General features: G+C 49.4%; 3 protein-coding genes across 3 annotated transcripts; all 3 read right to left on the minus strand.

Moving 5' to 3' along the window:
• Positions 1-229: 229 nt before the first annotated feature.
• Positions 230-2,782, minus strand: PtrM4_122510 (Dimer-Tnp-hAT domain containing protein; the record flags this gene model as incomplete). The annotated part of the gene is made up of 1 exon (XM_066108528.1): positions 230-2,782. The coding sequence occupies one exon, from the start codon at positions 2,780-2,782 to the stop codon at positions 230-232; it is 2,553 nt and encodes an 850-aa protein (XP_065961713.1).
• A 1,123-nt stretch (positions 2,783-3,905) lies between these two features.
• PtrM4_122520 (UBN2 multi-domain protein) lies at positions 3,906-8,531 on the minus strand (the record flags this gene model as incomplete). The annotated part of the gene is made up of 1 exon (XM_066108529.1): positions 3,906-8,531. The coding sequence occupies one exon, from the start codon at positions 8,529-8,531 to the stop codon at positions 3,906-3,908; it is 4,626 nt and encodes a 1,541-aa protein (XP_065961714.1).
• Positions 8,532-10,044: 1,513 nt separating this feature from the next.
• PtrM4_122530 (cytosolic phospholipase A2 zeta) lies at positions 10,045-12,591 on the minus strand (the record flags this gene model as incomplete). The annotated part of the gene is made up of 3 exons (XM_066108530.1): positions 10,045-10,048; positions 10,117-12,483; positions 12,530-12,591. The coding sequence occupies 3 exons, from the start codon at positions 12,589-12,591 to the stop codon at positions 10,045-10,047; spliced, it is 2,433 nt and encodes an 810-aa protein (XP_065961715.1).
• Positions 12,592-13,116: the final 525 nt, after the last annotated feature.

Genomic DNA, 13,116 nt, shown 5'->3' on the forward strand with positions numbered 1-13,116 from the left:
ACCTATCAGATAACCTAGGGCAACAATGGCAACTACGATGCCTAAAAGCAGCAGACTTGTCATTAAGCAAATCAAACAAACTTTGGACGCTGATTTGATTTGTTTGTACAAAACTTAAGATTGTATTTGAGTTGTTTAGTTTGATAGTGTTTTAGGAGGCCGTTTGTTTGAAAGTTTGATAGATTTGATACTGTTTAGGTGCTGATCTAATCGTATATCGTATATATTACTAAGCTTCGCTGTCCCACTTGCATATTTCGTATATTGCAGCTACCTCAGCGTCAGTTACATCGCCTGAGTTGTAATCAGATGGAGGCTTAAAGCCAGCGTCGCGCCAGCTTCGTATACACTGTATTGCTGCAAGCAGTTGTGACCCAATTTTGCGTCGCCTTGGCTCTAATAAATCACCGAGCTCGCTGAACAGCCGCTCGCACTCACAACTTGAGGCTGGTATTGTTAATATATCGATCGCCATACGCGCTAGGTTAGGATACTTTGGGCGTAGGCTTATCCAATAGCTAACAGGATTACTACCTTGTTCGAACTGCTCCTGCGTCCAGCGGAGTTCAAACCGTCGCCAACGCTCCAGCTCATCCATCTCTGTCACCTCAACAATGCCATAAGGCTCCGCATTAACGAGCGCGTTGATGGCGTCGTTGATACCACTTGAGAGCCGCACTGGTGGGCGACTTTGGCGCTGTATTTGCGGCTTATAGAACGCCCAAAGTTGTTTCAACCCAGCGTTGTTTGCCTCAAGCCAGCTCGGTTTGTCGCGCCAGCTGTTCTCACAGTAGTTCTTGTAGTATGGGTGGAGGCAGGTAGCGGCAAAGTATGCGGGTGATTCGTCGAGCTTAGTGTAATACGCGTTAAGCTTTGCCCAAGCTGCGCGTAGGTTGATAGGAAGGTGATCTTCTGGCGCGCTATTGGCATTATAGTCGACGCTTTCGTGGTTTTTAAGTAGCTGCTCGTACACGGCAAGTACAGCTTCGAAGACAGGTATAACCTCGTATATCGCGCCGAAACGGCCAGCTTTACCGCGAGCTTCAAGCCGTTTTGTCGCCTCCTTTAGCGGCTCCAACACTGATATATACTGGGTTATTACCGCCCAATCGTCAGCCGTAAGCCCATTAGATCTCATCCAAGCTGGTACTTTAGTGAGCTTATTGTTACGGCTACGCGCGTACGCGTCGGCGCCCATCGTCCTTTCGATGTGGCTTTGGGCGTACTCATCAACGGCGTTATGGAGTTTTGCGGCGCGTACAAAGGTGTCGTGAAAGCTGTTCCAGCGCGTGACGACTGGCTTTACCGGCTCGAGTATTTCCTGCTTTTGGTCGGGAGCCTTAGCGTTAACACGGCGCTGGCAATCGGCAAAAAGATCGTGTTGTTGCGGTGTTTGGATGTAGTTGATGATATCGATTAGTACACCAAGCGGACCTTGCTGCCGCCATTCTTGTAGGTAGGCTGCCTCTGTTTTGTGCTCGTCCTGATCATTATCGTACGCGTCCTTATCAAAGCCGAAGATAATCATCTGTCCGACTAAGTTAAGTGTGTGAGGGCCGCAGCGGAGGCGGTGATGGCTTGCTGTAAATTCAAAGCGTTGGGCGAGTTTGGTGACGGCGGTGTCATTAGCGTACGCGTTGTCGAGCACAAAGTACCCAAGCTGGCTACGTGTTATACCGAAGACATCGATTATATTGCCAACAACTTCAGCTATCCTCTCGCCCGTGTGGGCGCCCGTAAGCTGAGGCAGCGCGATAGGTAGGTCCCTGATAGTGCCGTCGGCGTCAGCAAAATGAGCAACAACTCCAAAGAAGCCGCGCTTGCCGCCTTTTGTCGTCCAGCCATCGAAGCTTATATGGATTTTACTAATAGCCGACGAGAGCATCTGAACAACCTGCGGCTCCATATAGCGATACAGCCTCATCACGAAGCTAGCTACACTGTTGTGACTTACCCACAGCGCGTCAGCTGCCTCCGGGTTGGCAAACTCTATCATCTGCCTAAACGCAGGCGTTTCGAACTCGCGGAGAGGGTGGTTATTGTCGACAAGCCACGTAACAGCGGCGTATCGAAAGCGCTGTACGTCGAAGTTTCCGAGCTCGTTAGCGACGCCTTGAGGTACATCGACACCGCCCTCGGTCATCATCTTAAGCGTCGTTTGGCCTCGCGGTAGTGTAATCGAATCCAGTTTGCCCTTGCGATCGTAGCCGTGGCCAAGTAGCTTCTGCGCGAGGTGGTTGATAGCGTTACTGGTCGACTTTGTAACCTCTGGATAGGCGCAAAAGATCTTACGATGATGGCAGTATTTGCAAACAAAGAACGTACGATGAGGCTCACGGAGAGAGGCAACGCGGTAACCGTACTGATATACCCAACTTTTGTTGCGCTTCAACGTACGCAGCGGCTTCGTAAAACGCGGTAAACGCTTCCAATCAATGCCGTCAAAGTTGTCCGTAAACTCGTCATCAAAGCCAGTATCATCCCCGCCTTCGATAGCCTCACTTGTAGCCTCCGTAGCAGCCCTACTACCCTCGGCCGGCGGTTGTATAGTAGCTTCTGGTATAGCGTCGCGCAACTGCGACTCGAACGGCGCGTCTTCGGTGGCCTGGCTTGCTGCAGCAGCTAGGGCTTTACGTGGCGAGGTGCGGATAGACAGCTCAGGCTGCGAATCGTCCATCAGGATAGGCTGCGATGCACTGCCTTTAGCTGTTTTGGCGCGCTTGTGGGGGCCGTGGGGGCCGGGGGTGCCCTCGGCGGCGCGTTTTAGGTTACGAAGCGGCATTTTCGGCGTGTTGGGCAACGAGAAACACTAAAACGTGCTGTAGAGACGGTAGTGTAGCTGCAAAAGATGGCTAACAGCGATATAGAAGATGGGAGATGGGATATAAGATAGCGGTCATCGACGGCTAGCGACGCTCGTGTAGTTATATGATGACTAAGCTAGATGCAACACAAGAAAACTATCGCGAAATTGCTACCTCCGCTATCTCAAAAACATCATTAAAGTCGATCTTAAAGCACCTTAGGACATCATCTATAGAACAGTGTTGACACGGCAAAGGTGTCGAATACTAGCAGTCGTTGCAACGAACAAAGTGTATAGTATTTGATTAGTAGTGAGCAAGAGCTGGATGGAGAGATCTCCATATGTACGGTTGCGAGCTAAGCGGGAAGCTTGGTCTAACTAGTGGTCCAAGCTTCCGGCCCGGAAAAACTCGCCGGGCTGGCTGTACGCGCATGTTCCGACAAACAGCTCGCTATGTAATATTAGTCAAACAGTCAAACAAACTAAACAAATTTCGATCGTACGTTTGATTTGTTTGTATATTTCTATAGGCAGCGTTTGGTTTGTTTAATTTGCTTATAGTCAAGCAAATCAAACAAACTATTCAAACGCGTTTGCTTAATGACAAGTCTGAAAAGCAGCAAAAACAATCCAACAAAAACAGGCTACTATCCACTTACTGTGGGCACCCGGACACACAGACATAGTAGGGAATGAAAGAGCAGACTATCTTGCAAAAGAAGCTGCTAAAGAAGTCCCACAATCATCAACAAAAAGTGTCATGGTTTGGAACCTTGGTGTTCTGAGCACGGACCACGCCGGCGCCTCGGGTGCCGAGGCCCCGCTGCCCCACACATGTATTTAATTCTACCGAAGTATTGGAACAAGGTCTCCTCTGGTGGTATGACTACCATAGGGAACCGAGTAGAGGTATGTTAGGTCACCACGTATTGGATTGAACTACACTAAGAGCTGTTGTTCTGTCTTCTTATTATCATGATGATCTGGGGATTTACATGACAGATCATCATTCCGCGTCGGTCCTTCTGCTCGGGCTTACTTCCACGAGCCTCATCCCCGCCGACCTGGACTGAACCTTACATCTTCTCAACACTCCCCCTCAGGGCAGGTCCGGTCTAAGGACAACTCCTAATTGGTTCTTGAATTTCTCGAATGCGACTCGCTGCAACGGCTTTGTCATTCCATCAGCCACCATATCTACAGTTGGCACGTAGGCCACGTCGAGTTTACCTTGTTCTGCTAGGTCTCTGATAAAATGATAACAGACGTCGATGTGCTTTGATCTTTCGTGAAGGTGAGGGTTCTTTGTAAGTGCAATGGCACCCTGGTTATCTCCTAGCATCTGGACCTTGTTGGTGTCTTTTCCAATGTACTTTGGGAACCCAAGATCTCTGAACATTTGAGCAATCCACTGGCCTTGCTTACAGCATGTTGATAGTGCGATGTATTCAGATTCGCAGCTTGACGTTGCAACAGACCGTTGCTTCTTGCTAGACCATGATATTGGACCTCCGTAGAACATTGCAGTGCTCCCTGAAACGCTCTTTCGGTCTACCATGTCGCTTGCCCAGTCAGCATCAGAGTAGATGACAAATTGCGAGTGTACTCCCCCTGGTCCGTAGCGTAGCTTCATTGTTACTGTCGACCTTAGATATCGTAGCAGGTTCTTCAACGCATGGCCATGATGTTCTGCTGGATCGCTCATGTATTGGCTTAGCTTTCCGAGGGTGAATGCAATGTCTGGGCGTGTAAGAACCATAGCAAACATAAGGCTCCCTATCACTTGCTGGTATTCAGTGATGTCGATTCGGGTGTCGTTGTTAGTGGCTGGCCTAAATGACGTGTAATCTGCGGATGGAATCTTCTTGTCTCTGTGTTGTTTGCTAGACATTCCAAACTTGTCAAGTACTGCGTGTATGTACTGTTCTTGATCGAGGTAGATTGTGCGGCGCTTTCTGTCTCGCGTAACTCGTACTCCAAGGATCTTATGAATCTCCCCTAGGTTCTTGGTGTTGAATCTTCCAGAAAGCTTCTTGTAGAACCAATCAATTTGAGCTCGATCTTTTGCGGCAACAGCAATGTCGTCAACGTAGACGAGGATACGGAGTTGTTTTTCTTCGTGGATAAACATGCACGGGTCGGCAAGGCTTTGCACGAATCCCCATGCCAGAAGTTCTTTCTTTATTAACAAGTTCCAGTCACGAGCAGCTTGTTTGAGTCCATATAGGCTGCGGAGAACTTTAAGGACGTATCCTTTCTTAACTTCTACTCCCTGGGGTTGCTTAAGAAAGATCTCTTCCTTCAAATGCGACTCTGTGAAAGCATTCTTGATGTCAAAGTGAAAACATTCTAGGTTTTCCGCTGCGACAGTGGCCATAAACAGACGTAAGGTGTCCATGCGAACTGTCGGGGCGAAAGTCTCGTTGTAGTCTGTTCCGTGTACTTGCGTAAAACCTCTTGCCACAAGGCGTGCCTTAAACCTCTCAACAGTCCCGTCGAGATTTGTTTTGACTGTAAAAACCCACTTTGAATCAACCATGTTCGCGTCTTTTGGCTTTGGAACTTCCTCCCAGGTTCGATTCTCCATTAACGCGATTATCTCTTCAAGTATTGCTGCTTTCCATTGCTTTCCATACTTTGGGTCGTTGATAGCTTGCTCGTGTGTCTGGGGGATCTGGATTCCTGCGATCTCGGTTGCTGCAAAAGCCTTCTCAGATAGTCGTGTTTGCTCTTCTATAAGGCCAGCTTGGGCTAGCATAGCTTTAACGATCTTGCTAAATCTCTCGTCCTCAACAACCTCTTCGTTAGACCTCTTTCGTTTGGCTTGTCTGGTGAAGTATCGTGGAGCCTCCTCTTCTCGTACAGACTGGGTATACGGTTCTTCGGGTCCCTCTTCGTCCACAAGATTAGGAACCCGCTCATCAGATGGTGCAGTAGGGGGAATAGTCGTTAGCTTCCCTGGTCTTCCTCTGTGACGCTTAACTGGTTCGGGAGTTAGCTCTGCCGACGACAGTTCTATTGGGTTCTCGGGAACTGGCTCCACTATTTCTGCAGGAGATGGTTCCATTGGTTCGACAGGAGATGGTTCCATTAGTTCGACAGGAGATGGTTCCATTAGTTCGACAGGAGATGGTTCCATTAGTTCGACAGGAGATGGTTCTATTGGTTCTGCAGGAGATAGTTCCATTGATTTGGCAGGAGGTGGTTCCATTGGTTCTGCAGGAGATGATTCCAGATCCTTCCTAGGTCTTCCTCTTGGTTTTCGGTCTGGCATCGTATTCTGCGTCCCTTGTGGTCCAGCTGGTATGTTTCGCAGTCGTAGTTCAACTTTTCCTCCAGGGGTGTATTCGTCCACTGATAATCGGCTTGTCCTTGAGGTGTATCCAAGCTCTGGCGAATAGAACTTGAACTGCTTGTTTGTTGTCTCAGAATATCCCATGAATACTCCAACTCTGCCACGGTCCACGAGCTTGTCATGTCGTTGGTCTGCTGGAATCGTTTTGGGGTTGATGTAAGAATAGCATTTGCTCCCCCATACACGGATGTGGTCAATGGATGGTTTCGTTCCTGTGAATGCCTCTTCAGGACTGACTTGCTTTCCATTGATCGTGGGTCCTGTGTTTGTGCGGTTTCGCAGGTATGCGTCTGCTTCGACAGCTTCATCCCAAAACTCAATTGGTAAACCAGCGTCTTTCAGCATTGCTCTCATATCAGCTTCAGCGGTTTGGATGTTTCGCTCAGCTGGTCCATTCTGGTGTGAGGAAGCAATTGTTGTAGGCTGAATTTCCACGCCCTGTGTAACTCTCCATTCCTCGGCTTGCTGTAGAAGTTCTGGTGCGTTGTCAGTTCCAGCAGCTTTAACCTTTTCGCCAGTTTGATGTTCTACAAAGGTCTTCCAGATTTGGAGTTCCCTTTGTGCGTCTCCCTTTTTCTTCAGCGGGATAACCCAGTTTTTTCGCGTGTAACTGTCAATAATAAGGAGGAACCACCTGTTTCCTCGCAGAGATGTTGGAAAGGGTCCTGCAATGTCAAACTGTACTAAGGCTAGCTTCGTGGCCTTATGCTCTCTCAGCTGCTTAGGGATGCTGTTCTTCATTTTCGTCAGAGAACACACTTCGCAGATTTCTATCTTCTCTGGAACTTGAATCTTCTTCTGGAGAGTTGTAACTTCGTGGAGTTTAGCAATCTTTGCAGGTCCTAGGTGTGCGAAGCGTCTGTGATACAGCAAGTATCTCTCCTTTTCATTAACCTTAAGCTCGCTCTTAACTGGTGCATGGAGTTCCGTGCCTAGAAATGCTGTTTCTTGGTATCCATCGGCAATGTGTGACACTACGTAGAGGCCGTCGTCCATAGTTGCTTCAATAATAACCTTCTTTCCTAGTTTGAAGTATAGTGCGTGTGAATTGAAACGACCCTTCAGGCTTGCTGCGCAAATTCTTCTTCCTGATAACAAATTGACTCCAAGGTTAGGTACAAGCAGTACTTCTGACAGCCATGTCGACGATCCATCCTTACACACCACTTGAGCTTCTCCTTTCCAGTCCGCATATAATTCTCCCCCTCCAACCCGAACGACTCTTCGTTTGATCTTAATCATTCGTCTAAATAATGAGGGTTGGTCAGACATGTGAGAGGATGCGCCAGTGTCGGCAGCCCAGGTAGATGGAGAGGCCTTACCGACGATGTCTTTTGAGAGACGGCATGTCTCAATTTCCTCGGGTTCGGAGTCTGAGGTCTCAGATAATTCATCTGACTCTGAATTGACTTCTTCGGCTCCATATGCTTTGCCAGTCCTTTTGTGGGAATTCCTTTGCTTAGGTGTCTTAACGAGCAGCTTAGATGATTTCTTAGCGTCGTATTCCTTAAGGAGCTTTCGAGCTCTCTCACGTCTTGGGCAGTCTCGTACGCCATGGGCTCCATCACAAAGGAAGCATTGGACCGTGAATTTGGCACCAGATTCGGAGTCAGACGATAGTGGCGAGTTCTTATGATTTCGACGCCTGTAAGGCGGAACATACTTCTCCGTCTTTCGGAATGCTGGAAGAGCTTTTTCGTTGGCGTCTTGCTGGTCTCGAACCTCCTTCTCTTCCAGAAACTTAAGTTTCTGTTCAACCGTGAGGTTAAGTTGGGCGTTTAAGGTGTCAATCGTAGTCTTGAATTCTTTCGGAAGTGATCTGATAAGAACGAGTAGTAGTGCAGAGTCCTTGTAAGCTCCGTTGGTGTCGGCGTCTGCTGCTACAAGTTTACGTCGGTAGTCCTTTAGCTTCTCCCATGATCCAACAATCGTGTTCCCGGGATTAAATGTGAACGTTTGAATTCTAGTCATGTATATGTTGGCAGTTGTGGCGTCAGTTTGGGTGTACTTCTTTTGTAGGTAGGCCCAGAATTGGAAGGCAGTATCGTATTCGTCAATGAGGGCTTGGTCATCCTCGCTAAGCGACCGAAACAAGAGATCGATTGCAGTGGCTTCATCTTCTAGGTACTTGTCTCTTTTTTCAATGTTGACGCGGATCTTGGTATGCTTGTCTGTTTCAGCAATTTCCAACTCTTCCATAGCCTCCGTTAGTCTACTAGCTGTTGCTATTTGACAGTGCTGTACCAGATTTTTCTCGCAGACATAGAAGACTTTCTTCCCCTTAAGCTTGACCTTGTTTCGGCGAAACCAAGTATCGTGGTTTTCGGCTGTGAGCTGGGGGATCTTCCATTCTTCCTTCTCTGCAGCCATCTTGTGCGGGTGATGCGGTTGATTCGGGCGATGCGGGCGATGCGGGCGATGCGGGCGATGCGGGCGATGCGGGCGATGCGGGCGATGTTCTGCGGGTGGTGCAGTCGTTATCGGTTCTCGAGCGTGGAGACGGTGTGTGTAAGTATGGTTGCGTGTCAACCGCGTTGTACACGACTTTTTCTCTTTTCCGATTCCTGCTTGAATCTAAGTCCTTCGTGACTTGGGTGAGTGTTTTTGATTCCTTCTCGAATCTAAGTCCTTCGTGACTTGGTTAGGTGTTTAAAACCAATAACGTTGGGTTAGGCAACCGGGCTCATAACCTATTGGAACAAGGTCTCCTCTGGTGGTATGACTACCATAGGGAACCGAGTAGAGGTATGTTAGGTCACCACGTATTGGATTGAACTACACTAAGAGCTGTTGTTCTGTCTTCTTATTATCATGATGATCTGGGGATTTACATGACAGATCATCATTCCGCGTCGGTCCTTCTGCTCGGGCTTACTTCCACGAGCCTCATCCCCGCCGACCTGGACTGAACCTTACATCTTCTCAACACGAAGTTTCTTAGAAACTCGGTACTGCAAAAACTTTGTAATTCAACACAGTTTTAAATATCTGATCCTGTGAGACCCTAACAAAAAGCATTGCCTACCTAGGCACTGTTATTAAAAAGATCGAACAAACCGAATAACGCTAAGAGTACCAAAAATACAAAACAAGAGCAACTACTCTAAACAAAAAGACCTACTCAGCAAAATTCCCACTCAAAATCCGAAAAACAATCCAAATACCACGCAGCACTAATCGAGAAATCTCTAGCGCCTTCTATGCTCTTAAAATAGGACACGGATACTTTAGGTCCTATTTAAAGAGATTCAAGAAAATAGAATCTGATCTCTGCAGCTGCTCGCACACCCAAACACCAGAGCACCTACTTTTACAATGCTCTCTATACAAAACAGAAAGAAAAACTCTTATACAAGCAATCAATCACCAACCAGCTACTCTACCACTACTTCTCCATACTAGCGCCGGTATAGAAGCCACTTTAGCTTTTATTACTAGCACTAGAATAGGAACAAGAAAATGGTACCAAGGACAGCTGCTAGACGACACACAGAGAGACACTATATAAAACTAAAAACACTGCCTTCTCCTTTGCCATAAGAGCCCGCTGATACATCTCTTTCTATTCACCAAACTGCTCTTTAGCACCAGGCACCAGCTAGACACCGAGTCTAGCTAGAAGCAAGCCTAAACTGCCATAGCCAAACAAACACCCAAAATGTACGATAAACAAAACCAGATAGAACGGCCTCCGGCCCAGTCCTACATAGTCTCTGACTGAAAAAGGACTTAAATGGAATAATAATAATAATAATAATAATACACACACCCATATCACCTACATCACCCACAACCCAAAGCCAAACACACTAAAGACAAACACTTAACAATTCATTCTCGATCCTAGGGTATAATGCAACCATCCATCCCCCCCCCCCCAAATCTAACTAAACTGATCACCCCCCTCCTCACCCCAACCCTCCTCCCAGCAATCCTCCCCTGCCTCATCTTCCACCTCCACCGCCGTTCCCTCTCTTCCTTCTCCCTCTGCTCCCTCAACGCCTTCTTCCGCTCATACACGGCCCTAACTGTTCTCTTCGTTCTCTCAGCACCCTCATCGAAGTTCGCGCGTGCGAGCTCGACAACGGAGTCGATTTGCTCGGGCGTGTAGACAAAGTTCCAGGTTGACATGAAATCGCTGACTTTAGGATCGACGTTGGGGACTTTAGGGTTGGCGAGGAAGGGGAAGTAGATTACGGTTATGCCGGAGGAAGGGTGCATTAGCTCCCAGTCTTCTGTAGCTTGTTTTGTGGGGGACGGTGGGGTGGAGGGGGAGGCATTGTCGGAGGGGTCGTGGGTGCGTTCTTCGGTGCTGCCGACCCAGATGTTGCAGTAGCCGAGGTCGTTTGACTTTTTGTTGGTTTTGGCCGATGGTTCTTGGGTGCTGCCAGCGTCTTGGGCTTCGTCGAGCTTTTCTTGGGCTTGTTGCGGGGTCTTTGCTGAGGCGCGGTCGAGATCTTCTTTTAGCTCTTCGATGGGCTCCTCATCGGGGGGCCAGCCGGCGCCTACGGGCCATCCTTTTATGCCGCGTTGACGGGCGTAGCCTTCGGTTACTTTGAGCCAGTTGTCGGTTTTGACGTCGGCGGAGGCGTCGAAGGCGACGAGTATGTCTACGTTGCGGCCCGGGCGGAGGAGTGGGTAGATGGGTAGGTTGTTGGACATGCCGGCGTCCATGAATTGGAAGTTCTTTTGTACATGAATACTCTCCGGACATGTTTTGGGGAGGAACTCGCGCATGCCGAGGGCGTAGTTGGGCATGGCGGCGGGGTCGATGGGATGGACTTTGACGAGGTCATCGTCGCGCTCGGCAATCATGGCGTCTATGCTGCCGCCCAGACCTGTGAGACTCTTCATGAGAGGTCGGATCTCGCGGTAGTAGTGTGATAGTGTTGCACAGAAGGCAGATCCCCAGATACCCATGAGAAGTGGAACGCGCACTTCTGGTAAGGCCAAACCGTTATCGCGCCAGACTGTCCTTCCGTTCTCGAATCGACGACCCATGGCCCAGGTGGGAATACCGGCTGAAAGCTCCTCACACCACATCTCGTATGGAGTGAATTCGAACCACTGAAACCATGCCTCTCTCCTGGCCTTTGCTTCTGCAGCAATCCGGTCTGTTTCTCCCGACTGTTCAGCAAGAGGTATCTCGTGTCGGACGGCAGTGTAGATTGGGAGAGGTTGTGAGCCGTTGTCTGTAAAGCGTCGTTGGTAGGAAACCTTGAAATCATACTCGCTGACAGAGAGTTCTCCCTTTGGTACGAGCAAGCGGGCAGCGAGCAACGCGCCGTAGATGTCGACGAGTCCAAAGTCGGCGTCAGGAATACCTTTCGCCTTTTCCACAAGTCCACTCAACAGGTATTTGTTTGTTGGCGCACTGACAAGAAGTTCAAGCGCATCGGGTGGAAAGGCAATATGCACACCGAGCCTGTTCTTGAGATGTCGGATGATTTTGGCGTGGCTGCGTTGAGTAAGATCTGAGTAGTAGAGGGTCTGGAGCCAGCAACTACCACTGACACCCGCCGTGTATGTGGCGCAGTCAAAGAGGCCGTGTTCCTTGGAGGAGAGATACGATGATGTACCTGCGACAAGAGCGCGCAGTCCGCCACCAGATCCGCACATGGCGATGACAGGAACGTCGTCTGGGTGTATCTTGGCTTCCGGAATATCGAGATATCGCGCAAGTGCTGCCTTGGTGAACTGTGCCCTCTTTTCCAAAAACGACTTTTCTTCCTGGCACAGCTCGTCCGAGACTCTCACTGAGGCGTCCCATATAATCTCGGGGTTGATCTCGGGATCGTTTGCCTCGTACCATATCTCCTCTGCCAACGATCCCGGTGCCATTGAGAGTTCATTCTGCAACTTGCGAATGAAGCCAGGGAGAACCTTAACCCAGTTCGGAACAATATAGTCAATGATAGTGTCGCCAATGGCAGAGGGTGACGGCGAGCTCGGGAACTTGTCGGCAATGGTCTGCCAGGCTGATTTGGCTGTTCCAGCTTCTTCATCCTCTTCGCTGTATCCCTTTGCGACGCGCGTCTGTGGTGGTGCATCCTGGTCGCCCGACTTGCGCGAGCCTTCCTCGTTCATCTGTTCCTCCGCCTCCCCTGCAGATGTCGTCTCGGTCTTTTCTTCGTCATTTCCGCTTGAGATCCATCGTTTCATGGATGGAGCATCGAGCTGAATCGGATGGGACACCGGGAACGGGGAGTATCCGGAAGATAAGAAGCTAGTGGCGGCTGTCGCAATGAGTGATGGAGGGCCATAGCGAATACCCAGAGCGGCGGCTTTGGACTTGTATATACGTGTACGCGCGCTATGTAGGCTGGAATTGTTAGCATCTGAACCGCAGGCAATACTATGCGACAAACCTCCGACGCGTCCCGCGCAGCCAAAGCTGCCCCGCGTTGTGCGTGTTCCTATAGCCGGCCATGCGCACAATTCACCGGACTACCAAAGTTTTGTCAGTAGTTAAGCCGAGGATCGTGGGCGATCACTCCCACGCCGAACGCCCCATGGGCTTATACAAATGCCATCAACATGACGAATCCCGCATGCCAATTTTGCAGGTTTCCGAGCGAATGGGTGCCCGCATCACGTATGCCAAGACATGCAGGAACAGCATTCTAGAACCCGGCCCGACTTGACCCTCTTCTCCACCCGTCCAGCGTCACTTTTCCAGACACATCCCGACGTTTTTAAGCTTTACCATCCGGCACGGCCGCTAGGAACACGATGGGATGCGCTTCTTCTTCTGGGCAACCGATTGTGACGATCAAAGCTTGCACTCGTACCCCGGCCACACCACGTGCTGCGATGACGCGCTACTGCACTTGTAGATTATGTGTTTACTACGAGAGATGAAGTATCTGGGCATTCGACGAGATGCGTATCCTTAGTTTCTGTAGTAGAAGGTTACAATGTGATGTTTGTAGATGAGCTGCTGACTTTACTCCAA

The sequence above is a fragment of the Pyrenophora tritici-repentis genome, chromosome 6, assembly GCF_003171515.1.
Source record: "Pyrenophora tritici-repentis strain M4 chromosome 6, whole genome shotgun sequence".
NCBI classification, from domain to species: Eukaryota; Fungi; Ascomycota; class Dothideomycetes; order Pleosporales; family Pleosporaceae; genus Pyrenophora; species Pyrenophora tritici-repentis.